The sequence below is a fragment of the Eptesicus fuscus genome, chromosome 18 (genome assembly GCF_027574615.1).
Source record: "Eptesicus fuscus isolate TK198812 chromosome 18, DD_ASM_mEF_20220401, whole genome shotgun sequence".
In the NCBI taxonomy this organism is placed as follows: domain Eukaryota; kingdom Metazoa; phylum Chordata; class Mammalia; order Chiroptera; family Vespertilionidae; genus Eptesicus; species Eptesicus fuscus.
In genome coordinates, this window is record NC_072490.1 from 8,663,675 (window position 1) to 8,689,399 (window position 25,725).

At 46.5% G+C, this 25,725-nt stretch overlaps 1 protein-coding gene and 1 non-coding gene across 2 annotated transcripts; both read left to right on the forward strand.

Annotated features, from left to right (window-relative positions):
- Positions 1 to 250: 250 nt before the first annotated feature.
- On the forward strand, positions 251 to 25,214 carry SNRK (SNF related kinase). The gene is made up of 5 exons (XM_008154506.3): positions 251 to 914; positions 14,103 to 14,244; positions 15,986 to 16,198; positions 18,223 to 18,357; positions 21,556 to 25,214. Exons 1-5 carry the CDS (start codon positions 326 to 328, stop codon positions 22,772 to 22,774), a joined length of 2,298 nt encoding a protein of 765 aa, XP_008152728.1. The 5' UTR covers positions 251 to 325; the 3' UTR covers positions 22,775 to 25,214.
- On the forward strand, positions 6,465 to 6,573 carry LOC114228625 (U6 spliceosomal RNA). Its single transcript, XR_003614755.1, has one exon. It is a non-coding gene; the product is annotated as a U6 spliceosomal RNA (small nuclear RNA).
- Positions 25,215 to 25,725: the final 511 nt, after the last annotated feature.

The window sequence follows — 25,725 nt, forward strand, 5'->3', positions numbered from 1 at the left end:
GACTTTATGCCTCTTTTATTGTTGACATTTTAACTCCTAAGATATCTTAAATGTAACATTGTTTAGAGTAGTCAAATGTTTATAAAGGGTGTGGGCTTTGAAATGAAAATTCAGTTTCCATGTATTTACTTCAAGCTTCTCTTAAAAAAATTTTTTTTAATGAAATTATAAAAGGAAATGTTATAGAAACTTAATTTTGTTTCTTCTCTTATTTTGTAGATGCCCATGGCAACATTGAAAATGAATTCCTTGTTTTCACCAGATACTCTTCTATGAGAAGACACGTTTCCAACAGTCTGAATAGTTTTTCCTCTGTTGGACCAGCATGGCAGGGTTCAAGCGAGGATACGATGGGAAGATTGCTGGATTGTATGATCTGGATAAAACCTTGGGCCGAGGTCACTTTGCAGTGGTTAAGCTGGCCAGGCATGTCTTTACAGGCGAAAAGGTGGCAGTGAAAGTTATTGACAAGACAAAACTGGACACGCTGGCCACTGGCCACCTTTTCCAGGAAGTGAGGTGCATGAAACTGGTGCAGCATCCCAACATCGTGCGTCTCTACGAAGTGATCGACACCCAGACCAAACTGTACCTCATTCTGGAACTTGGGGATGGAGGAGATATGTTCGATTACATCATGAAACACGAGGAGGGCCTGAATGAAGACCTGGCCAAGAAGTACTTTGCCCAGATAGTTCATGCTATATCTTATTGCCATAAACTGCACGTGGTTCACAGGGACTTGAAACCCGAGAATGTGGTCTTCTTTGAAAAACAAGGTCTTGTGAAGCTGACAGACTTTGGTTTCAGCAACAAGTTTCAGCCAGGGAAGAAGCTCACTACCAGCTGTGGGTCTCTCGCATATTCTGCTCCAGAAATCCTGCTTGGGGATGAGTATGATGCACCTGCCGTAGGTAGGTCACCTGCCAACATCTGCTCACTTGAATTCTAGTGGCTAGAGTGCAGTGGGGTCAGGTCAGTTGTTTTGTGTGTGTGTGTGTGTTTTTAATCTAAAAATAATTTCTAAGAGAATTTCTATTAAATGCATCTTCATGAACAGATTGAGTTTTATGAATGCCATAGAGCCCTAAAGTTGGCCATTAGTTTATTTTACCTTTTAAATGGCAAATGTTTATAAAGTAATTTTTGTCAGAACAAAGGAAAACGAGTAAGTTATCATTTAAGGTAATCTCTTACCTGGTTATTATAATGTTTTTAAAGGTCCGGGTGCTTTTCCGATCTTCTTAGGTTCTTCTAGTCATTTCCTTTCTGGGAATCCCTTTAACAGTCACTGGGACCCGTGTTGTGAAGGTACTACGAATTCGGATTACCGTGCAGTGCGAGGAATTTGGGCTTTGGAACCATTTGTTCGTTGTGACCCTGCACAGTGTACTTGCTCTCTCTGCTTCATTTCTTCATCCATAAAACAGAGATCAGCTACAGGCATCATGGTATCATGTACAAACAAGACATGGCTTTTCAAGTTAGACTATGTGCTCTGGAAAAGACAGGGCTAAGGAATGGTTTCTGGAAGGCAGGCATCCCACTGTAGATGTTCCTGAGGTGTGTAGGGGTTGTTTTTACTTCATTTTTAGTAATTATGGCCTGGGAATGAAAGTCGCTATGATAGAAACACACTGCACTTTTTCCTGACCTGGTTAAAGTTTATGTTAGTTCACCTGCATGCTAACAAAGATCAGTCTTACACTGTGATTTTAGGAATAAAAGCCATTTTAAAATCAGGTAATTAGCCAACAATGATCCTGTATCCGCTGAGGTGAGAGCAGTTAGCCCTCACCATGTTCAAAGCATGCACTTGTATTAGTTTTAGAGCAGCAGTTCTTCACTTCCCCTGGCTCAGTGATACCTTAACTTCTGGTGGACACTTCTTAAAATTGTATGCTTAAGCATCTTTAATTATTCCCTCTCTGGACCTAATTTACTACTCGTGAGGGACATCGCAGAATCCAGTGTGAATTTACAAATGACTGTCTGGTCTATCCGAAGAGAGGTTCTTGCCTGTGAAGAAGTAGATTAGTAAAACGTAAGCTGAGACATTCTGGACTATTGATTTCTATGCAGCTTATGGTTTGTATAATATGTGCGTTTTGGGAAACCTTGACATATTCAAGCCGAGAGGTGGTTAGACTAGAAGCCACATTTAATGCACTGAGGTAGTTACTCCTCGCTCTGCTCTAGTCCTCGGATAAAATATCTCACACACCCTCCTTAAGGGTCTTCTAGAGCAGCATTCGTCAACCGGTCTGTGGACCACTGGTGGTCCGTGAGGTCCGCTGTCCTAGAGGATCTAGAAAATGGGTGGCCCCAGAAGACCTGATTGCAGCAATACATGTAGAATCTGTTCAAATATTTAAATACTTTCCCTGAGAATTTTGTAAACTACTCCTTCCCATACAGATAGTACAACCTAAGCCACGATACCTTTGGGATAGAACTTTGACGTAGGCCTAAAGGATTGGAAAGTTCCTCTTTGGTTTCTGTAAATCTGCTGTTATATTTCATGTCAAGGGTTGGTAACTCCTTGCTTCTGTTTCAGATTTATTCCAGGGAAGCTGTGCATGTCCTTGCTTTCCCAGTGCTTCCCAGCTGCACCAGGTCTGAGTGTGGACAGTTTCATTTCCCACCTCAGTAGCCGCACCTAGAGGCGGATGTCCTGCTATGGGTCAGTGTTTCCTGACCTGGTTAACGTTGATATTAGTTACTCTTCCACTGTTGCACTGGACACATGGGTCTGATGGGTTCCGATTGGGAGACCATAGGCGGTGGCACAGTTTTAGTTCCGAGCGTGGAGATTGGGATCATACGTTTTGAGGGAAGATTTGTGCCTCTTCTCCGCCTAGGGAAGGAAGTTGGTCTGTTAAATTTAACATAGTCCCTTGTTTATTTCATTTTAAAGTAAACATAAAGCTTGCATTGTACCTGCCCAGCAGAGGCTGCATGGCCACCTGGGTCCCGGCACAGTCACACACGTGGCTTTCAGTTGTCAAGAACTGAAAAGCATGCCCATGCAAATGTGCCACACACGCTCCCAGCCCAGCCACCAAGTGCAAGGCCACTTACTCCGAAGTTACCTTTCACAAAGCGTAACATCATCATGAGTCACATAAAGCCACGAGCATAAACAAAAACCCTCTCCTAAACTTTCTGAAGTTGCACATGCCTATGAGAAGTGACATTCATTTCCGAAATCAGAGTTCATTGATCTGGCACGAACTCTCTGTAAATAAAAGCGCTTTATTCAGTGTTACTTCTGCATTTACAATGTGCGGGTTTGTAATGTGAATGTTGTATGAGTGTATTTGGGAAGCAGGTAGGCAAGCTTCTGGGCCTTGGGTTTTATAATTAAGCTACTGTTGAATTTAGTGTGTGTAATAAAGATTCTTGAGCATGAAATGTCATGGGTGGAGGAATCTACAGGTACCATAAAGATGGTTATTTCAGGCTAACTCAGTCATTGATTCTTCAGTGATTGGCCTGGAAAAGGTGGTAGAAACGGTTTATGAGTTTTGATGTTTTCTCTGCTGCATGTTAATTCTGCTTATTGCTCTCCCTGTCATAAGCCCAGGTCAAATGAAGTAGAGGTGGATGCTCCTTTGAAAAGTATAATTTACTCTACTGTACTGGTGGTATGGTAAGCTTTAAACAGGTCGTTCTCAGCTCACCACCCATCGATTTCACTAGGGGAGATGAAAACAAAACACCCCACCTTGCCTGGGCCCCACCCCTAAAGATTCTGATTCCGATCATCTTGGTGTGGCCACACCTAGAAGCTTCCCTGGGCTTCCGACGTGCGTCCAGCCCTACCTACCGTTGGCTTGAACCCTAGATTCCCGTATTTTTAGTCACTAGTGGGAAAATAGATGTCCAGCATTTTAATTCTCATGTTCTTTAAAGAGTAAGTGTTGGGGGCGGGGGATGTAACATCTAGCTTCAAAAAGGGCACAAGAATGTATAGTTGTGTTTTGATGCCAAAAGAAAGCTGTGATCGTCATTTTCTTTTCATCTGCCCTTTCATTCAGTCTGTTCACGTCACCCCTCTGTTCAGAACACTTTCAAGACCTCCCATTTCATCGGAACCAAAACGAGAGCCCTCCCGGTGCCCAGCATGGCCCTCAGAACTGGCTTCCCGGCTCTTCGCAGACTAATCCCTCCCACTGTCTCCCAGCTGCCTGCTCAGCTCCAGCCACTCCGCCTCCTCGCCGCCTCCTCGCTGTTAGCTACAGTCCACAGGCACGCCTGCCTCAGGTCCCTCCACCTCCCCTCCCCTGGCCCCCATACCACCTTCCTGGCGGCCTCACCCTCTGCTCTGTAAGTGGAGGGCCCCACCACTGCCTTTCTCCTGCCTCCCTGCCTCATTTCTCTGGCTTCCCCTGGTGAAATCGGGGTAACAGCAGTGCCTGCCTCAGGGCTGTTAGGGGTTAGATGAATGCTTAGGGCATGTGAAGAACAGAGCTTAGGCAGAGGCAAGCGCAGCCTCGGTGATCAGCGGTGCGTCACAGCACTTCCTCATGGAGGGATCGCGGATGACATGTGTCTTCGGTGCTGTGGCTGCCGTCCCAGAGCGCGTGCAAGGATTGGCCTTCCTTCCGAGGGGGTTCTTCTTCTTGGGAAATCTGTCCTCGGGAGAATTTCTGAGCTGCTGGCTGCCGTGGGAAACTGGGAGGAAGGGCAGGCCCGAGACCTTTGCTCCTGTGTTTTTCTGCCCCACGGTTTTAGTTGTATTTAACTTTCCGAATGTCAGGTTATTTGTCTTTAGGGAGTAGGTTAGCTTCTAAAGTAGGCACTTTTCTGAGTGTGTGTTAAATGTTAGATAAAATAAAACGTGAAAGAGTTGGTATTTATTTGATAACTGGTTAGTTTCTTGGATCTTCAGAAGAGCTTTTCAAATAGTCACTGTTTTAGTACAGGAATCCACGCAGAAACTGAAGCCACATGCTTTCACTTCAGATTGTAGCTCAGGAGAAGGAACCTTTAGCCAGGTGGAAATATCAAAGCAGCTTGGGTATTTTTTAAAGCTTTTTGTGTGTTTCTGAGGGTGTGGGGGGCGGGGGAGAAGAAACATAAACCTGTCGAGGAAAGTCTAGTTTGTAGAACAGAAAATCAGTAGTTAGAACAAACTTTAACACAATACATTTGGAATCCTGTTAGAATACACATCGCACCCTAGCCAGTTTGGCTCAGTGGGTAGAGCGTTGGCCTGTGGACTGAAGGGTCGAGGGTTTGATTTCCATCAGGGTGCACATACTTCAGTTGCAGGCTTGATCCCCGGCCCTGGTCAGGGATCGTGTGGGGGACAACCAATCGATGTGTCTTTCCCACATTGATGTTCTCTCTCTCTCCCCTCCTCCCTCCCTTCCACTCTCTCTAAAAATCAATGGGAAAATATCCTTGGGTGAGGATTAACAACAAAAAGAATACCCATCGCTGCGCAGACTCAACTCCAAGTGGCCAGTGGAATTCTTGTCATGTTTTTAAGAATTGCTGCAGAACACGTCTCTCGACTTACATCAGGGTGCTGTGCTTCCTGACTCTCTGTGCTCGCTCCGAGATGGCCCTGATGGGACCAGGTAGTGACAGTTTCTAGGGAAACCCCGTCTGCTCATGTCAGGAAGTGGCTTCTTGAGAAACAACAACATTATCATGCAGAGTCACTTCTTGGGTTAGTTCTTTCAGGGGCTGGGGCTGCTGTCCATCAGATCCTCACAGGTTAAGGATGACTTCGGTGGAGAAGGTGCGGAGGAGAGCAGAAGTAGAGCAGGTGCCACAGAGCTGAGCCCGCTCATCAGCAGAGATGCACCGGGGACCAGTGCTCATTACAGCTGGGACTCCCATACGTGTCCGTCACTGTCTTTACCGCTCTGATTGCCACCGTTCTATGGAACCCATTTCCTGTGTCGCTCCCTTTGTCTTACCTGATTTATCTTGATTTATTAGCCTTCTAGTGATGTGATGTACAGCCCAAAACAGTGCCTAATTTAACAGTTTACAGTTTTCATTCAGCGCTATTTAAACTTGGAGCCTCAGGAGCACCTCAGGATGTGTGGCGGTGTCTGCCAGAAGGAAGACAAGAGTGTGGAGCGAGACTCTTTATAGAAGCTCGGAACCCTGGTGCATGGAACGCACCAGGCACAGGGTGGGCGCACTGGTTGGATAAAAAGAAGAGGGGGGTTGTAGGCGGCTAAAAAAAGAGGGTGATGAAATGCAGAGGGCACATGCCCCGATTGCCTCTTCCCTTTGGAATTGGATGGGGTGATGCCAAGTCTTGCACACTCCAAATGGCTCCCTGTCCCTCTTGCTCAATAGTGGGGTCCTTGAGAGAGGGAACTGTGTGTTTGTTTATATCTTATCTGTGCCCCGTCCTCATCACCTGGTAAACAGGACAAGCTCTCCGTGTTTGTTTAACTGAATCAATATCACAGGGATGAACTAAGGAAATGAAAGTGGTGCTCGCTTCGGCAGCACATACACTAAAAAATTGGAACGATACAGAGAAGATTAGCATGGCCCCTACGCAAGGATGACACGTAAATTCGTGAAGTGTTCCGTATTTAAAAAACAAACAAAAAGAAGTGAAAATGTACGTTCTAAACTTCTTTAGAGTTTACTGGTGGTCCCCTCCTTGCTCCTCTTGGTCTCTGCTCACGTCCTAATGCCTTTTCTTGCCTTCTGTCTGTATATTTAGTGAGTTCTAGACTCACTATGAGTGTAATGAAAGCTGTGATTCCCTCTGCAGAGAGGCTCAGAGCCGTGGTTTCACAGGTATAGTATGGACCACATGAAGCCCTTTCTCACCAGGTGGTTTTTTTTCTTTAATATATTTTTATTGATTTCAGAGAGGGAGAGGGAGATAGAAACATTAACGATGAGAGTAATCCATTGCCTGTCTCCTGCACGCCCCCTACTGGGGATCAAGACTGCAACCTGGCACATGCCCTGACCAGGAATCGAACTGTGACCTCTTGCTTCATAGGTTGACGCTCAACCACTGAGCCACACCGGCTGGGCCTCACCAGGTGTTTTTTAAAAGGCCAGATTGTGGTAAGGTACAACTTTGTAACGGTTGCTTCACCCAGGTATTTAGAAATAGCTCGAAGGATTGTTCTGGCTAGGTGGGAATTTCAGGACAGCCAGAGCATCCAGACTGACTGTCGGGGAATGTACCCGAGTGGGTGCCTGGAGCTCTGGCTCAGTGTCCCCTTCCCGCCGAGAACCCTCAGGTTGGTGCTGAAGCAGGGAACTGGCACGTGAGGGGGAGGCCCGCAGCACTGGCTCTCCGAGGCCCCAACCCCTGCCTACACACTGCTGCTGAGCGACACCCGGAAAACTGGGCTGTGTCTGGGGTTCTGTGGCCCCACAGTCCCCCTTTTTCCTTTCACCACCTTTTATAAAACTATTCGGGGTTTTTATGAAACATCAGTGAGTTTAATATCTGAGTTTTTAAATCCTTGAAGGAAGCTATTTGTGCTAAAAATGACAATGAAAATAATTCCTGCTGTAGCCACGCGTGCTGTGGAGAGAGTGGTCTGTGCATCCATGCAGGGAGCCTCGCGAAGCCGTGTCCCCAGCGCACGGGCTGAGAGCCATCTCGCGAGGAGGGGCGTGTCCAGGCTTTATTGCCTTTTATATTCCTATAAAGAGCTTTGTGCTTATGCAGTTAAAGTGTGTACACACCATAATATTCTCTCAAGCGCAGTAAATTTTTAAAACTTTTTACAAGTAATAAATGAATGCTCTTATAATTCAAATAATACAGGGGTATCTCGAATGAAAAGTATAAACTCCTTTTTGCTTTTCTAGCCGTCTCCTGCACTTAGAGTCGCTGTTTTTATCAGTCCTCGCAGGCTGTGCAGCGATCGTGCCCCACTGTTGGCCCAGACCCCCCTCTGACGTTACCAGAGGAGTGGTGGTGTCGCACTTTTCCGAGGAGAGAAGTAAGATGCATAAAAGCCAGGCCCGGAACACATAGCTAATGAAATGACCAGAGTAGAATTTGAACCCAGGTCTCTGCTGAAAGAAGTCAGACAGCGATCTGTCTCAGCCTGGGTTATCTTTCCCTCTTCATCCGTCAAGGTCACCTCCTGAGTGGCGCCAAGGTCAGAGTCATGAAGTTACTTGTGAACGAGTGCTGAGTTGCAGTTGTCTTCTGCTTCTCTGGTTCGGGTTAGTTAACCTGTGCAGTCCTCCAGTGTGTGCTTGGTAACCCTTTGACTCCTGGGACTTTGCCCTGTTTTCTTCTGACTAGAAAACAAGTTTGCACAGGGCCTGACACAACTAAAGCGAAATGCAGGGTGTCTTCACTGACGGCCCCCACCCCGTGTGCACACCCTCCACACTCCTTACCCTCCTTTCTCTCTCAGCGGTTATTTGAAGGACAGGAACCGTCCACCTCCACTTCAGCTGCCTTTTGGGGGCTCTGCCCTGTTGGGCAGGACTGCCTCCTGCAGGGGACACACTCTGCATTTGAGGCGCTCTGTGGGAGGGAGGGAGACAGAACACCTGTAACTACCGCTCATTGTAGTGATGCTGAATCGCCAGGTCACTCGGGGCCTCTGAGGGTTCTAAGCACAGGCCCTGGCAGGACCTCCCTGACGGGGAAGCCAGAGAACCCACAGATTGTAGAGTCTGGGATGTCTCCAGGGTTTTGATTGGGTGGAGTTGCACTGACCAGGCTAGAACACAAATGGAGACGAACAGCTCGGGTGAGATGATAAGCTAGTTTGGGCAGCATTGATGTTTGATGTGGGAAAGACATTTTTTGATGTATATATGGGATGATGGCACTCACCCTTATTTTTATTTTTTAAGAGAAGAAATAATTCCCTCGTTAAGTAATAAAACTTTGCTTCTCACTAGAATGTTGATAAAACCAGGAATAACAGAGACATCCTAAAACATGGACTTGTCCAAATTCTTCATTCCTCTTCTGCTTTCATTCCTCGTCTGTTCATTCAGATGATCTACTTTCAGAATGGTCTCTAGTCACGTCCCTTAGGACCAGCCACTGATCTTGTCCAGAAAGGATCCTTAGGAGCTAAAGCTCTAGGTGATGGTGAATGCAAATGAGTCGTCTTCCTGTGTAGACAGGAATTCTCATCAGCAGACCGTAGACCTTAGGTTTGTGAATATTATACAAGAAGCGGGGTTCCTAGGTTTCATCCTCGACCATCCGCAGCCGTCCTTGCTATTCTCAGAAAGCATTGCCTTTTATGTTAGCGTCGGGTCATGTGTCCGCTGCTGTGAGCACAGTTGGAACTCAGAAGTGGTTGCATAAATCCTGCCGGTTGTAAAGTGGTGAAAGGTGCCCGTCTCTGCTTCCCTGTCGTGGTTTTAGAACATTCTATTCCCCCTGCTTCTGCCATGACTCATGGCTACACTGATAAAAGAGACAGAAATAGAGGTTTCCACCTAGAGCCTTACTTCTGGCCTTCCGTTTTTATTACTCTCTAATCCCCATTTCTTATTTTTGCTGTCTAGAAAATTCACTTCAGAAATGATGTTTAGAAAATCTCAGTAGTTAGGACATTCCCCCCACCCCATCCCCCCATGGCAATTGCTTGTCCTCAAATTAATCATTAGCTTGTTCTTTTATTTTGTTTTCATTTTGATCTTCTGTTAGCCTGCTTGCAGAGAGCATTGTGATAGAAACTCCATCTCTAACGCTAGAAACAGCAGAATTCAGTTGTATGATGGTAACTGGACCTGCTGAAATTTGGCAGAGGTGACCTCAGTGCTCATGGCTGTGCTCTGAGTTCCAGCTTCAGGGCCAGTTGGGGGACCAGCAACTCCACCCTTTATTACTAACAAAGACTTTGCTATCTTGCACCCCTTTCTACAGTTCCATGAGTTGGAAGATTTTTTTTATTTTGGGGAAGATTTAAAAACAAACAAACAAACAAACAAACACCAAAGGGCCTGACCAGTGTGGCTCAGTGGTTGAGTGTCGACCTATGAACCAGGAGGTCACAGTTGGACTCCCTGTCGGGGCACATGCCCTGGTTGCAGGCTCGATACCCAGTGGGGGTGTGCAGGAGGCAGCCAATCAGTGATTCTCATCAGTGATGTTTCTATCTCTTGCTCCTTCTCCCTTCCTCTCTGAAAAAAAAAAAAAAAATGTGTATATATATATATATATATATATATATATATACACACACACACACACACATATATATATACACACACATACATATAAATCAAAGGAACTGTATTTATTGATATTTTCTTTTTTCCATTTTTATTAACCAAGAGTCTATAGCTAGGTATGAAATCAAAACATGTGCTTCAAATAGTGTCAACATTAAGTTTGATTTTTCAGGTGGTTGATTGATGTTTGTTAACCTGTGTACCTTTACTATGAGTAGGGAATTCTTTGAACGTTTTAAAAAATGAAAATAATGTGAAGTCCCTGTTCCATGCTCTTTCTCTCACCTCCCCACCCCAACCCCCCAATGACAGACTCAGGGGATCCCTGTGCTCCTAGGATCTCAGGCTGAGGCTATGATCTGTACCTTGAGAGTTTGTAGTTTTATTAGTAAACCTTTTTAAATGAAAAGAAGATCATTTAAAATATCCACTAACATGAATTTTTATTAAGAAAATACTGCCTCCCTCCCCATTTGTGGGGGAACGTAATAGAGAATCTGTCCTGATGCCATTCTCGATGTCTGGTCCTGGGGACCCACGCTCCTGACTCATCCCTTCTTTTAACCTGTGTTACCGGAAGGCCGCCCTGTTCCCCTCGCCTGTCTCTGGGAGTTTTTCTTCTCTCTGTTGGCTTTGTGCCTTCTTGAGCTTACCTACTTCCTGTTCCTGTCTGTTTCTCACAGTGAATTGGAGCCCTGTCAGGGCAAGGGTACCTCCATGTTTGCTGTGCTGGACCAGGGCCTGGACGTTCGAATGGGAGCCGGGCAGCAGCAACCCCCTCTGCCTCCAGGCCCTCCCTACACTTCCTGTGCGCTGGGCTCTGTCCTGAGTCCATTTCAGTCCTTTTCAGGCCCACAGCAGCTCTAAGAGGAAGTAGATCACCGTTACTGTTCCCACGTTAAAGACAGGTTAAAGTCATATCACTTTGCATTTGTTTAGTGACACTTATCTCTTACCTTTGGCCCTTAGGATGAAAAAATAAAATGATTCAAAGAACAAAACATAGAGTACAAAGAGAAATAAAAAGTCTGGAAGATAAGTAAATGGAATAAATGGCCCCTGAATACTCATGTTGTCAGTGAGAGGGTCGTTTGCCTTTTTTTTTTTTTTTAAATATTTTTTTAATTGATTTCAGAGGGGAAGGGGGAGGGGGGGAGAGAGAAACAGCAGTGATGAGAGAATCATTGATCAGCTGCCTCTTGCATGCCCCCTACTGGGGATCAGGCCCGAAACCCGGGCATGTGCCCTTGACCAGAATGGAACCCGGGACCCTTCAGTCTGCAGGCCGACGCTGTATCCACTGAGCCAACCCAGCTAGGGCTGGGTCGTTTGCCTTCTAAAACTGCCCTCTAGGTGACGCTGTGTTCCCCAGAGGCGCTGCTCCGAACCATGGCGTCACACTGCATGGCACTGTATTCCTAAGTTTCCAGTCGTCAGCGTTTCCATGTTCAGAAATGGTTTGAGCCCTAACTGGAGACAGTGTATATATTTATGTTGGTTTTATTTTGTAACTGCTGGTCATGCGTCACTTCCTAATCAGCAGTGCTCGTTCGCTTGGGCAGATGGTCTTGAAGAGAACATTGCCAAATAATTGGATGTGCTTGTTGCTGCTGAGGTTAATATTTAACAGAAAAGAAAGTGGTGTTTAACCAGATGAGGATTTGGGCATCATTAGTCGATATTTATATTACTCATTATAGTTTTAAAACATCGGTTTTGTGTAATTGCACTGTCAGATAGCATCTCCAGTTTAGCACAGAGACAAAGTAAAAACCAAACTACTTTATCCACAGGCAAAGTAGGAGGTGGTAGAAGAAATAATGAACCAAATTCATTTTACAAAAAATGTGTTTGTAGGATGTCTTTGGAACGATATGATTTATCATATCTCAAATACAATACATATTGATGGTTAGGTTTGGGTATAGTAGCAAGTAGTATTAGACATTGTCAATATTAACAACAGAAGAAAATTTTTGTTTTAATCCTAATTTTTATGTTTATGCACTTTTTTTTTTTTTGTAAGCCATTTAACCTTTTGCACTCGGATGTCTAGTGTGACTCAACAGGGTTAGCATTAGAATAAAGGAATCGAGAAAAAAGCAAGCAAGTGCAAAGGGTTAAAACCCTCCTTCTTTGGGGAGGAGATAGTCAAGTGTATATTATAAACAAAAACTTGCTGAAAAATCCCCCTGTGTAATGAGCATTAGGGAAAAGGTGGGTTTACGTGATAGTTGATATCTTGTAAAATGAAAGGCATATACATTAAAGGGAGAATAATTGCAATTGCCACTTGTTCACAGTGGTGGCTTGAGAGTTGGGGCAAGGTGACCAAAAACAGCAGGTTCAGTTCTACAAAGAAGGTTTAAGTTAAACATCAGCCTATATAAATTTCCACTGAAAATCTTCATAAGGTATAATGGGGTAATCAGTTCTTCTCACTGGATGGCTAAAGAGCAGGTGCCACTAGCCACATTACTCGGGATGTTTGACTTTGAAGGGGGATGGCCCTCTGGAGTCCAAGGTCAAGGTAAAGAATGCAGGTCAGTGAGTGGAATGGTGGCTGAGCCAGTGATCTGTTTGGGGGCAGGAGGGCCCATAACACATGGATCCAACAAGCAATGCAGGCGGGCCGCTCAGGGACACTGCGGAGCCACGGCTTCGGACTGAAAGATCCGTAGGTCCCTTTCGTTCTCATTTGTATAAATGTTTTCATTTTAGTGGAGTTTTCTATCTGCTTCGCTAACGTCCATTGGAGCATCCTTAGGAAAATTTAATGTACATATTAAGAATCACAGTGTGTGTGTAACTTTTGTGTTTGTGCCTTCGTTTAGTTTGGACCAAGGAAAATATGTTTTATTAACAAGGTTTAATTCTCTTGGAGCAGTCGAGTGTTAACAGATGTGGCCACAGAGGCCAGGTGGCCTGCTCCTCCGTTCTCCTCCAAGCCTTCGGTGGTCCGGAAAGCTTCTTGAATTTCTCTCTTACGTGAATGTTGATATAATCTGCCTGTACTTGAGTTTTTGGGATGAATTAATTTATACGATACACTTCCTAAGTGGATTTTTTTTTTCATCTGAAAAAGACATTTTTCCATCCGATTGACAGCTTTGTTTTTTATTTCATACAAAAAGTAAGGGATTGTTTATAATCACAGGCGTTAGTCTATTGCTAGAGCGAAAGGGTCCTCGGATGTGACTGGTCCAGCCTTGCAGTGTGCAGGGCGCCTTATGCAGCTTTTGGACAGGTGGTTGCCCAGCCTCTGCTGGAGCATCTGCAGTGACAGGAAGTTTGCTACCTTTCCCAGTGTTTCAACAGCTGTATTATGTAGGTCCTGCCGTTTTTAAGCCAGAGTGTGCTTCTGGTGACTTACACCTTCAGTCCGAGCTTCGTCCTCTCATTGACAGCCAGGAATGTTTCTCTCCTCTTCAAGCTGTAATTTTCTTATCTATAAGATGATCACGAGTTGCAAGATCTGGTTATCTCACCAGGATCGAGGTGAAGAACAGCCGAGATAATTGTGACCTTAGGTAAAATCCTTTCCACGGCTCAGAGTATTACCCTCTTAGCTTTACCTCTGGTGTGTAATGTGATGGGACAACAGCCGTGCCGGTCCATCAGTTTGTGAACCTTGATAGGCACTTTCCAGTTGACGTTCTTGTTATTAACAAATGAATTAATTCGTCTCTTCAGTCAACACATATTGACCATTCACCATGTGCCTGGCACTTGCTTGGGCCTCAAGTGAATTAAACAGTGAACAAGACAGACACCACCTCTGTCTCATTGGGGCTTAATCTTTCTTCCCTGGTCTTTGTACTTTGAGATATAAGTGCTTTTGACTGTTCAAAGTAAAATAATATTGTTAGTTTCCTTTAACGAAGTGTTCTTGGTTTTCTGACTGGCACACTATTGAGCAGTATGTCTTTGATTTGTAGATATATGGAGTCTGGGAGTGATCCTGTTCATGTTGGTGTGCGGGCAGCCACCCTTTCAAGAGGCCAATGACAGTGAAACATTGACAATGATCATGGATTGTAAATACACGGTCCCATCCCATGTGTCTAAAGAGTGTAAAGAGTAAGTAAAAAAAAAGTGCTTATTTTAATTTTTGAACTTAGTATTTCTGTTCTTGGTAAGTGTGTTTTGGGGAGTTAACCCCAGAATATGATTTGAAATTTGATATTAGATACAGAGTGTATGACTGTATTGCTTAAATATGCCGGTTTTTAAGAAGCTCATTATGTGCTTCTTCAGGCTCCAGGAGAGGGGGTTACGTTCACCTGAAATGAGACATTACCACGAGGACTACTCTTTGCTGTTTGCATCAGCAACCAGCACGGCCACCTGGAATTATCTGAAGTTCCAGAGAAGAGTTAGGGCATTTCTGAAATAGACGATCAACACACCATTTTGGGATTTACATAGTGTGTCTCATAATTTTATTCCCACACCCCTCCCCCCAGTTAACTACAGAGCTCCGTTTTGGTTCATGTGACGATGGGAAGCCAACCAAAAATACACCCAAGTTGATTGTTTTGGATTTAAAGTACTACACAGTACTCTGATATGTGTAGTAAGGAATATAGTGGAATAAAGGAACTGTTGGAAGTTCCGGGTTTCATTGATGTTGTGGGTGATACTTTGAAATGAGCTTGGCTGAGTATAGCTACCACTTAAAGGATTTTGCTGTAGTAACATAGTTTTGAGTTTCTCCCATCAGCTGGTAACTATGTATGTTGCCAGATGGGTAGTAGACTTATGGGGGATCACTTTGTGATTATAGAAATGTCTAATCACTATGCTGTACCCCTGAAACTAATATAGTATTCAATGTCAACTGTAATTGGGGGGAAAAATAGAAGGAAATCTGAGTTGGAAGAATCCTTTCTTCAGGTGGAGCCCCATCTTAGGCCATGTGGTGGACTGTTAAGAACTTAGCTGTTCAAACTATCTTCTCCCTTTACTAATGATGTGAGAATAACAGAACCTACCTTTTAGGGTTATTGTTAATGTCTATAAAAGCTCTTAGCTCAGCCCTCAGCACAGAGGAAGCACCTGATGTGAATGTTGATGATGGCGATGTTTATGTCCTTCCTATTATTCTTCTCTGCCCCGGGAAGCAGGATATATGTTGTGTGCATGTTAAATGTTTGCAATTCAAGGAATATCTCCACAGCCTCTACTCAAAAACTTATTTTTATATTGAAATATGTTATTCACAAGAATGTTTAAAATGTGTCTGTAATAAAATGAACACCTCTGTATCTGTTATCCAGTTTAAGAAATGGAAAGGTTCTAATAACGTAGAAAGAAGCCTTCTGTGTCTCCCTCCAAGAGGAATTATCTTTAATAATCATAGGACCACTCAGTTTTCTACTTTCTCCTGTGTCAGTTTTGCTAAGTTGTGTTTTTCAGGGAACTCATTCATTTTTTTTCTTAATGGAAAAGCAAGCAAGAATTTATTGACCATAGCAAAAATATCATGGGGCCCCTTAGAGGTTAGGGAATACGAGCCTTGGGGGAAGAAGAGAGAGAAGGGAATGGCAAGGGCATGCTCCCTGGAGGGTAGTGCCGGGAACTTGTTCATTTTATCTAAATTTTCAGATTTATTGGTCTCAAGTATTTATAATACCCTCTAATTATATCTTTTAAGTCTATAGATTAGTGGGGGTGTTGTACTTTTTCATTCTAATATAGATACCTGTTGCCTTCTCTTATTTTTGTCTTGTGCAATCATGCCTGCGGTTTATTATCTCATTCGTCTTTTTCAAAGAACTACCTTGGTTTGTTTGAACAATGGACTTACTTCCCTTTCCAGCCTGATCACCCGGATGCTACAGAGAGATCCCAAGAGAAGGGCCTCTTTAGAAGAGATTGAAAACCATCCTTGGCTTCAGGGCGTGGACCCTTCGCCAGCCACCAAGTATAACATCCCCCTGGTGTCCTACAAGAACCTCTCAGAGGAGGAGCACAACAGCATCATTCAGCGCATGGTGCTCGGGGACATAGCGGATCGAGACGCCATTGTCGAGTATGTTACCACTCACCTGTATGGGGCCATGGGTTCAGACGCTTGGAACGGGCTCTCTCTGTACTTGCCAGGGCCTGTGGCCCTGTGTGATGGCTAGAGATCCAGCTGACGGGGTCATGCCATTTGTCTCTAGAGTTCCCTGCCCAGGTCCTGGCTCTTAGGTTTTGTTGTATTTTGTTTCTTTTTGTACTAGTGACAAGGGGTGTGTCATTGAGCGCCGTGGCCTTTCTCCCTTCCTTCTGGGGTGCAGCCTGCTTTGTATCCCAGTATATGCCTTGCCCATAGCAGTATTCTCGTCATTCCCGTGTCCCTCACTGGTTCCCACAGTGAGCAGGGAGAATGGGGCAGCATCTCAAATCCCCTAAGTCAGGGGTTGGCATGTGGGGGCCAGTCATGCATTATGTAAGTGGAGTGTTAGTGAACCACAGCCGTGCCCACCCATTGTATGTTTTGTCCACGGTGCATGTGCTCCTGCAGCGTATCTGTGAGACCACATGACCCTCAAAATCTGAAACACTTGCTCTCTGGTCCTGAAGAGCCCCTGCTGCCACCACCTGGACCCGCAAGGCCCATGAGTTTAACTAAGTCCCGAACACCACGGAAGGACTGCAGAACCTACGGGGCTTAGAAATCACCTAACTTTTTAAAGTAACCTGAGCAGTTTAGAGTCAAGGATAATATAAAGATACAGCTGCTTTGCTTTAGCATTGATTCATTTCCGTAGAGGTCCTAGCTTTAAAATATGGAACACGTCCACAGAGGAAAAGTCAAACGTATTTACCCCATGGAAACAGCTGGTACGATGGAAAGAGTGGCTTGCCAAGGACACGCACTTTAGTCGTGTGTAGGAAATGATGGTTCGTTTTTGAGTAGATAGAAGGCTATTTTTGTCTCCCCGAATTGGCTTAATGTTCTTAGCTTAAATAAATAAATAGCTGCCGGGGTGTCACAGCGCTATTTAATTCATGTAAATTCAGTTATAAACCCAAAAGGAGCGCTCAAGTGGTTCAGGAGGTTCCATGTGCCCGTCCACCAGTGAGCATGCGCCGGAGGGAAGCGGGGATCTGGACGCCCGAGCTGCCCTCCCAGGCGGTCTCGGTCTCACAGTGTGAGCAGCGTGAGCCCCTCCTCTGTGGGTGACCCTGCATCAGAGACTCACATGTGTTGGCTCTCCTGGGCTCTTACTTTGGAGTCTGTCCTCAGCCCGCCCGCCCGTTAAGCTGTGGCCCAGGTACACGTGGTGAAAAGTGACCCCATGTCGCTCCTTTCCTAGTGTTCATTGTGCATTTTCACTAACGACAGAAAGTTCCTGAAAAGCCTGGTCGAGTAGTTCTGGGCCTAGTGGGCCCCTGTCGCCTGCTCCTGCTCTTGCCTGGAAGGCCAGCTTCAGGGGAGCAGGCAGGGCCCCCTGGGAGGGCCTTGCACCCCCAGCAGCTCCCCAGCCCCAGTGGCTGCACTCGGTTCTCAGAGCATCAGTTTTGAAATGGATGAATGAAAACATTGACAAAGAAGATGCTAATGACAGGCTCTTGGTTACATTAGTAATAAAGCGTTAATATATAAAGTTCCAATAAATGCCAAGAGAGCGTAAGAGTAAAAACTCCCTGATTTTGTGATTGGTATCCGTGTCTCAGGGCACATTCATAGCACCCATTTCACTGCTGATGGCAGCAGGTGAGCCAGCTCAACGACAAGCACTTTGACACAGAGTCGAGTGTTGGATAATGTGTACATTCTTGAAGCCTCATTTCCTTTTATGCACCTACACCTGTCATCTAGCCCACATGCCATCAGCATTTTGGGTTTTTCTTACAGAATATTTTTATGCAGGTTTTTTTTTTTTTTTTTTTTTTTTTAGAGTTTCAAGAGTAATCTAAATACTAGTTTTTTTCTTGTTTGTGATCTTTCATAATTTTAAAGACTAAGCATTGGATTCCATTTGCTTGTACTGTACTTTAAAAACATCAATTTTGCTTGTAAAAATCTGCTGCTGAGGTCTCTGTGCCCTCTCCCTGTTTCTCCAGAGCCCTGGAAACCAACAGGTACAACCACATCACGGCCACGTACTTCTTGCTCGCCGAAAGGATCCTGAGGGAGAAGCAGGAGAAAGAAATCCAAACCAGATCTGCCAGCCCCAGCAATATCAAGGCCCAGTTTAGGTGAGAAAAAATCTTCACTGATTTTAGTAAGTTAACGTTTTGAAATAGTGGACTTTGTTTGTTTGTTTGCTTAATGCTTCCTAACTCCGGGGCAAGAGCGTGAACAGCGATGGCGGGCTCTCCACACGCGTGGGGCTTGGAGCCTTCGTCACCAAGGATGCCGCAGGCTCCTGGGCTCAGCGGGCTGCGGCTGCTGGCCTGGCCAGGAACATGTTTGGAGACTCGGTCTCAAGCCAGGGTGTCTGTAGTTTATTTTCATTAAACTCTTCTAGGTCTGACATGGATTAATAAATTCTTTTCTTTATTCTTTTATTCCAGGAACAAGGCCAGTTTTCCCTCAGTTATTTGCAATAACTTTTTAAAATGACAGGGCATTTCTGGGCCGTGATGTTGTCTCAGGATTTCAGGGATTTGACAGTCAGATGAACCAGTTGATTTATTGGCCGATGACCTGGGGAGGTCACTTAACCTCTGACTCAGCTGCGGAGCTGTGTGTGAGGTGGGAGGAGTCACACGGCCCGCCTCCGGGGGTGTGGCGGGGCCAGATGAGTTAGGGCCTGTGCGGTGCGTCCAGCCGGCTCCCTGTTCGCTGCCTTTGGTAGGACTGTCACCACCCGGTCTCTTCTTCCCTCGTCCTTCCTGAGCTCTCCATCCTCCTTCCAGTTTCCTTTTCTCCTGCCATGCTAGCTTTCCCTTTAAAATCGGAGCGTAGGAAGGGTTACCTTTTACATCATCATTGGGAAATTTATTAGAATTCATATCCAGATAAAGTAACCCATGGAACTGTAGTGAATGAAAAACCAAAGGACGCTCCCAATTCTGAATAATTCTCTACTCGTACATCCAACAGTCAATGATTATATGTGTGTGAATATACACTGAGTGGCCAGACTATTATGATCTCTAAACACATAATAATCTGGCCACTCAGTGTGTGTGTGTGTGTGTGTGTGTGTGTGTGTGTGTGTGTGTGTGTGCATGAGGCCGGGTGCATGAATTCGTGCATGGGTGGGGGTCCGGCCTGCCTGGCCAGGGGGAGGGAACATGGGCGGTTGGCTGGCCTGCCTGCTGGTCAAACTCCTGGTCGAGGGGACAATTTGCATATTAGCCTTTTATTATATAGGAGATCATAATAATCTGGCCACTCAGTGTATACTTTTTATTTAAAAAGAGGAGGAAAACCATTGGATTTAAATTCCCTGCAGTCGCTTGCCATGCTAGGTTGTTGCTTGGGCTGGAGCAACAGAGGAGAGAGAAGAAAGCAGTCCTGGTGGCTGAAGAAGCAAGAGGGAGAAGTCTGAGCTGGAAGCTGAGTGTAGGAACTTAGTGTCCTGCACGCATTCTTCTGTAATGGAAACTAGGCACGCTGTCTGGTGTCGGCTTGGAAGAGGCCTGGGCCCGGGGAGCCAGGGGACTCTGGGCATGAGACAGAGCAGGAGAGTGACATGGAGAGGGTGGGCCAGCCTCGTCCTGCTGAGCCCTCTGGAGGGAAAGCACAGCCTCTGAGTAGTTGCCCCATGCTGGGCCACCAAGTCGGGAGCCACCCAGTTCTTCTGGAGAAGGGACATTTGGTCGGGAGAAGGGACATTTGGATTTGAGCTGTTGTCTGTTCAGTGAGACAGAACAGAGCTCGATCTAAAAGTGATCAAATAGTAGCTGAGTTAAATTGGTTTTACTTCTGGAAATTGCAAAGCCGATAGCAGCTATAAAGAAGTATCAGAGCCTCCCACACAGTTTCCTTGACCCTCCTGGGGATTCTGGAGCGGAGACGCCCTGCAGACCTGTCTTCCTCCTGTGTCTGCTTGCTTGCCTTCTCTTTACGGCACTGTGACTCCGGTGTCCAGACCCTGGGCCTGGCTTGGCTCTGTTGCTGAGGATGCCTAATGGTCAGCATGACCACTACAGCTGCAGCCCTCACCCATCCTGTTTCCGGGGTGGGGAGGGGAGGAGAGAAGCGCCTTTATCAGGCTGTGCCCCTCCCCATCCTTCTCGAATGGACTGGCTGCTGCTCTGGCAAGTCAGTACCTCGCCCCCCGCCATGGGCTCCCCAGTGGTCGTGGGGTGATGTTCTGGTGGCTGCTCAGCCTGAAAGCAGTGTGTGCGGCTCTGCTCTGTGGGACCTCGAGGCTCACCGGGAGTGGGCGCAGTGGTGTTGGGGGCGGACAGACGACTTGTCCAGAGACACTGCTTGGCCTCACAAACATGATCTGACACTCAGCTTCTATAAACTACCACGCAGTGACGACAGCAAATGGCCCTCCACCCTCGAGGGAATGTGATAGGGCTCTGAGCTGGGGGCAGGATGTTGGTTATAAATTCCTATGAGTTTTACCAAGCTATAGATTTAATTAGGTGTTATTTCTAGGATCACATAACTGGTGTGAAATGAAAATGTCATCGTGTGGAAGTGGCTGCTGTAAATGTGTCTGGCATCTGCTGGTCCCCTGGGCAGGGAGGACAGCTGAGAATTCCACGACGTTTATTCAGACAAGCCAGAGACCTCCTTTTCAAAAGTCCTTTTCTTTAGTTACCAAGCAGGGTTCTTGTTACTCGAGTGAGTCCAGATTGGGGAATAAAACCAAAGTTTACGTCATAGTGGATTTTGCTCTCCAGTACTCTTGCGTGAGCATTTAAAATAGAAGTATTTATATTTTGCTGATTTCATTTTTTTATTGGTGAGGAGATTGATATATGCCAGCATTCACTGACTCTTCTTTCCAAAATTCTCATGTTAAATCGATTCAATTATTTCCATTTATCTTTGTAAATATCAGACTTTTACAAAAAGGAGGACTGGAAATTTCAGGTGAACTACTCCATCAAAAGCTGTGATCTAAGTCCCACAGGGACTGAGTGTGTGGTGTTCGGGTTTTGCTTTGGAGGTGACTGCCGTGTGCTTTTAAAAAATGTTTTTCTTGGGGTATAAACTGTTGTATAGAAGAGGCGCCCTTTGCAGACCTTTTCTGAGAGCTGGGACGAAGTTTTTTGGCCAACGAGCTCAGACTGAGCTGCATTCAGAACCCGAGTGCCCTTCAGGTGTCCTTGCTGACGTTCACAGGGGGTTGAATGAGTTTGCATGGCTGCCATTTCTTCTTTTCTTTTAAGTGTGCGGATTTTGTCCCAGGAAGTTGTGTATAATGTACTTGAACAAAGTCTGCATATGATTACATGCGTGTCCCTTTCCCGTCTGTTACACAGGCAGTCGTGGCCCACCAAAATCGACGTGCCCCAGGACCTGGAGGATGACCTCACCGCCACTCCTCTGTCCCACGCGACCGTCCCTCCGGCTCCTGCGCGGGCTGCCGACAACGTCCTCAATGGCCACAGGAGCAAAGGCCTGTGCGACACGGCCAAGAAGGACGACCTCCCCGAGTTGGCTGGCCCGGCACTGTCCGCGGTGCCGCCGGCGAGCTTGAAGCCCGCGGCCAGTGGGCGGAAGTGCCTGTTCCGGGTGGAAGAAGATGAAGAGGAGGATGAGGAGGACAAGAAACCCATGTCCCTCTCCACACAAGTGGTCCTGCGCCGGAAGCCCTCGGTGACCAACCGGCTGACCTCGAGGAAGAGCGCCCCGGTGCTGAACCAGATCTTTGAGGAAGGGGAGTCCGACGACGAGTTCGACATGGATGAGAACCTGCCCCCCAAGCTGAGCCGGTTAAAGATGAACATCGCCTCCCCGGGGACGGTTCACAAGCGCTACCACCGGAGGAAAAGCCAGGGCCGCGGCTCCAGCTGCAGCAGCTCGGAGACCAGCGACGACGACTCGGAGAGCCGCCGGCGGCTCGATAAAGACAGCGGCTTCACCTACTCCTGGCACCGCCGGGACAGCAGCGAGGGGCCGCCGGGCAGCGAGGGCGACGGCGGGGGCCAGAGCAAGCCCGGCAACAGCAGCGGCGGGGCGGACAAGGCCAGCCCCAGCGAGAACAACGCGGGCGGGGGCAGCCCCTCGGGCGGCTCGGGCGGCACCCCGGGGGGCACCTCGGGCAGCACCCGCCGCTGCGCCGGCCCCGCCAACTCCACGCAGCTGGCCTCGCGCAGCGCCGGGGAGCTGGTCCAGAGCCTCAAACTCATGGGCCTCTGCCTGGGCTCTCAGCTCCACGGGGGCACCAAGTACATTCTGGACCCGCAGCACGGCCTGTCCTTCTCCAGTGTCAAGGTCCAGGAGAAGTCCACGTGGAAGATGTGCATCAGCTCCGCGGGGAACCCGGGCCAGGCCCCCGTGGTGGGCAGCCTCAAGTTCTTCTCCGACCACGTGGCGGACAGCACCACTGAGCTAGAACGGATACAGAGCAAGAACCTGAAAAATAACGTGCTCCAGCTACCTCTGTGCGAAAAGACCATCTCTGTGAACATCCAGCGGAACCCCAAGGAGGGGCTGCTGTGCGCCTCCAGCCAGGCCACCTGCTGCCACGTCATCTGACGGCGGCCGCGGCCACTCGCACGCTTCCTGCTCGGAGCGGTGAAGACCGGCTCCCTTCACTGTTTCCTTTCCGGTTTTACTCTTAGCGGGCAGTTATTTATTACGTTTCCTTAGTTCGCCTGGCGCCGTGACAATGCATGGTCTTTGTGCATGCTGCTGCTAGCCACTGCTTTTCTGTCCCAGCCGAAAAGTCAACCTCTTGTGTCACTTTCACATTCAGAATTTTAGTGTGGATGATCAGGATTAAATTAAAATGTATATTTGGAAGCTAACATAAATGGAGCACTTAGAAATTTGATGTTCCGCACTTAACCTAGACAGAGAAAACATGCTTGTATTTCCTTGTTGAAAAATCTAAATTCCTGTCCTGACCTTCTGTTACACGGAGACTCCGCGCTCCGGGCACACTCTGGTGTCCGATACAGAACCAAAGCAATAACCGTGAGATGCCGACAGGCCCGGAGCCCGCGGACGTGCCTGCCAGCTTTCCGAGGCTGCGCCGGACCGAGTACAGCCGACGTCTGCACTAGAACCTTAAACCGAGATTTCAACATACCCACACCTGTTTGTCTTAAGCTATAGTGTGAAAAAAGTTTGGGCTCTTAAAAATTAACTGAAAAAGATTTTCCTGTTTTGTAATAGGTGAGATGAAGTACTTAGATTTATACGGCAGCTTCCCCTGTAGTGGTAAATGACAAGCAGACAATCTTATTTTGTAATGTGTGAACTGATGATGTCTTAACTCTACTTAGAGAGTGTGTCTGTCTAACAGAACAAAATGACGCTCGTGTAAGCTCCTTCCCGCAGGGCACAGCCCGGGGTTTCCTTCAGAACCATGTAGATAGAAGAAACTAGGGCCTCACGTGGAGGCAGAGTGCACACAGAGGTGGGCAAAGTCAAACCCCGTCAATGAGAAAAACATATATAAACACATGCATAGACACATGGATTGATTTTTACGAGGTTGGTAATTAGGTTGTCTCTTTTGTTATTTCCGTTTTATATCCTTTAGCTCAATTAGCTATGACAATTGGCTAATCAAAAAATACACATCAAAGGGTAGAATCCACACAATCAGCGAACAAAACTGTACCAAACCTGCTTCAGTTTTGTTTTTTTTGCTGGAAATATTTTTCACTTTGCCTTCCTGCCAAAACAATAATCAAGAACTCTTGCTTTAAACTATTCCTGCACAGAGACTCCTTTTGACCAGATAATCACCTTTCGAGACAGTGTGTCTGTGGGGCCCAGTGTATTGCACATCGCTGATGGCGGAAGGGCCAGACGCTCCTTTTCTCTGCTGTGCCCTGAGGGGTCTCAGCTGCTGAGCCACATTGGCCATAGGATGCGGCCGGGCGGGGCCTTGCCCCGCTCATCAGCCTCCGGCGGGGTGTCTGGTCCACACAGTGGCAGAGCACCAGGCGACGGCACTCCATTGGCACAGCTCCTCCAGGAATACACTGACCTTGCTACTTGAGTATCCAGCTATTTTACTCAGAACTCTGAATTTCACTGTATACTTACTAGACTAAGTAAAGATGATACTTCAAATACTTCTTTTACTTTCTAGACCTAGGCTAGATGTGTTTTAAGCTATAGCTCTAGTTCAATGTGATATTTATAATTGAAAGCTATGAGAATAGGTGTGTGGGTGAAGCCATAGAACACATTTGCTTGAAACTCTTGAGCAGGGATCTTCTAAAGGGCCAGAAATAAGATGTGTGGTTCACATAGACAGTGAGCGTAACATCTGTATTAAACATAGGAGAGAAGTTTATAAAAGGGCATTGGCAATAAACTCTTTGTTGCAGCTGTTTTCCAAGTAATGTAAATACTTTTTCCTGTGATTATGTATAGCCTTGGAATGGCACATTTGAACCCGTATGTGTTCGGTTTTCATTGTGTTTTTTATATTCAGATGTATATATGGTGCTCACTTTAGGATCAGCAGTGTTGACCATTTATGCTGCATAGCTGTATTATAGCCTTATTAGTTGTGTGTGGTTGGTTGGCCCTCTGGGTAGACAGATGGTAGTCTGAGTGGCGTCTTACTCATTTGTTCCTAAGTGAATGACTGTGCATGTGTTGTATGTCATCGTATGTTGTCCCATAAAAGAGAGGGAGCGAATAACCATTACATTAAGATAATATTGGACCAAACTACTTACTTGCTCTAACAGTTTCTTGTACCCCTTAACCTGTCTTCAGAAGTTGCATAGAGTTACAGTAGTGTGTAAATTAAATATTGTGGACAATTCGTCTTGTATTTTTCTGTATGTGTGTGTACATATATACATATGTGTGTATATATATATAAATATATATATAAAAATATGTACTTCTGACAATTCTATCTGTATTTAAAGATGTGACAATCTTGACACCGACTTTAAGAATAGCCGTGAGACTGAATCAAATTAAAGGTATTTCTGCCACGTGAGAGCTGGTGTGTGTGAAGAGCATACAGAATGGTCACCTGACCTGGTCAGTTGCGTGCACTGCGGGTTGATTTTCCTCATCGTGTGAACGTGGACAGGCCTGTGACAAGTGGGAGGAAATCCAGACAATAAAGTGGCATACTGGTGTTCAGCAATAGAACGGCGTCCCCTGTTCTGTTTCTTCCGTGTCCCGCCCTCCAGTGGGTGGCATCTCGCTGTGGCAGGTGCTCAGGAGCGGGGGTGGGAGGAGCCAAGGCCCCCTTCATGGCTCCACACCCCAAGGTCCTTATCTTGACTGGACCGTGGAGACCTCCTGGACGATGCCGTCCACCCCCCCCACCCTCCCGGCCTCACGCTGGGGAAGGGGTGCTCTCCGCAGTTTGGTCGTTGGTGTGTGGCCTCGCGATCGACCACAAAACGTGGAGGAGGTTTGATGGCAGTTTGCCTTGAGCCTGTGGCACCCATGTCGCCGACAAGGTCGCAGAAATGACGGCCTCCCTTCCACCGTGCTGT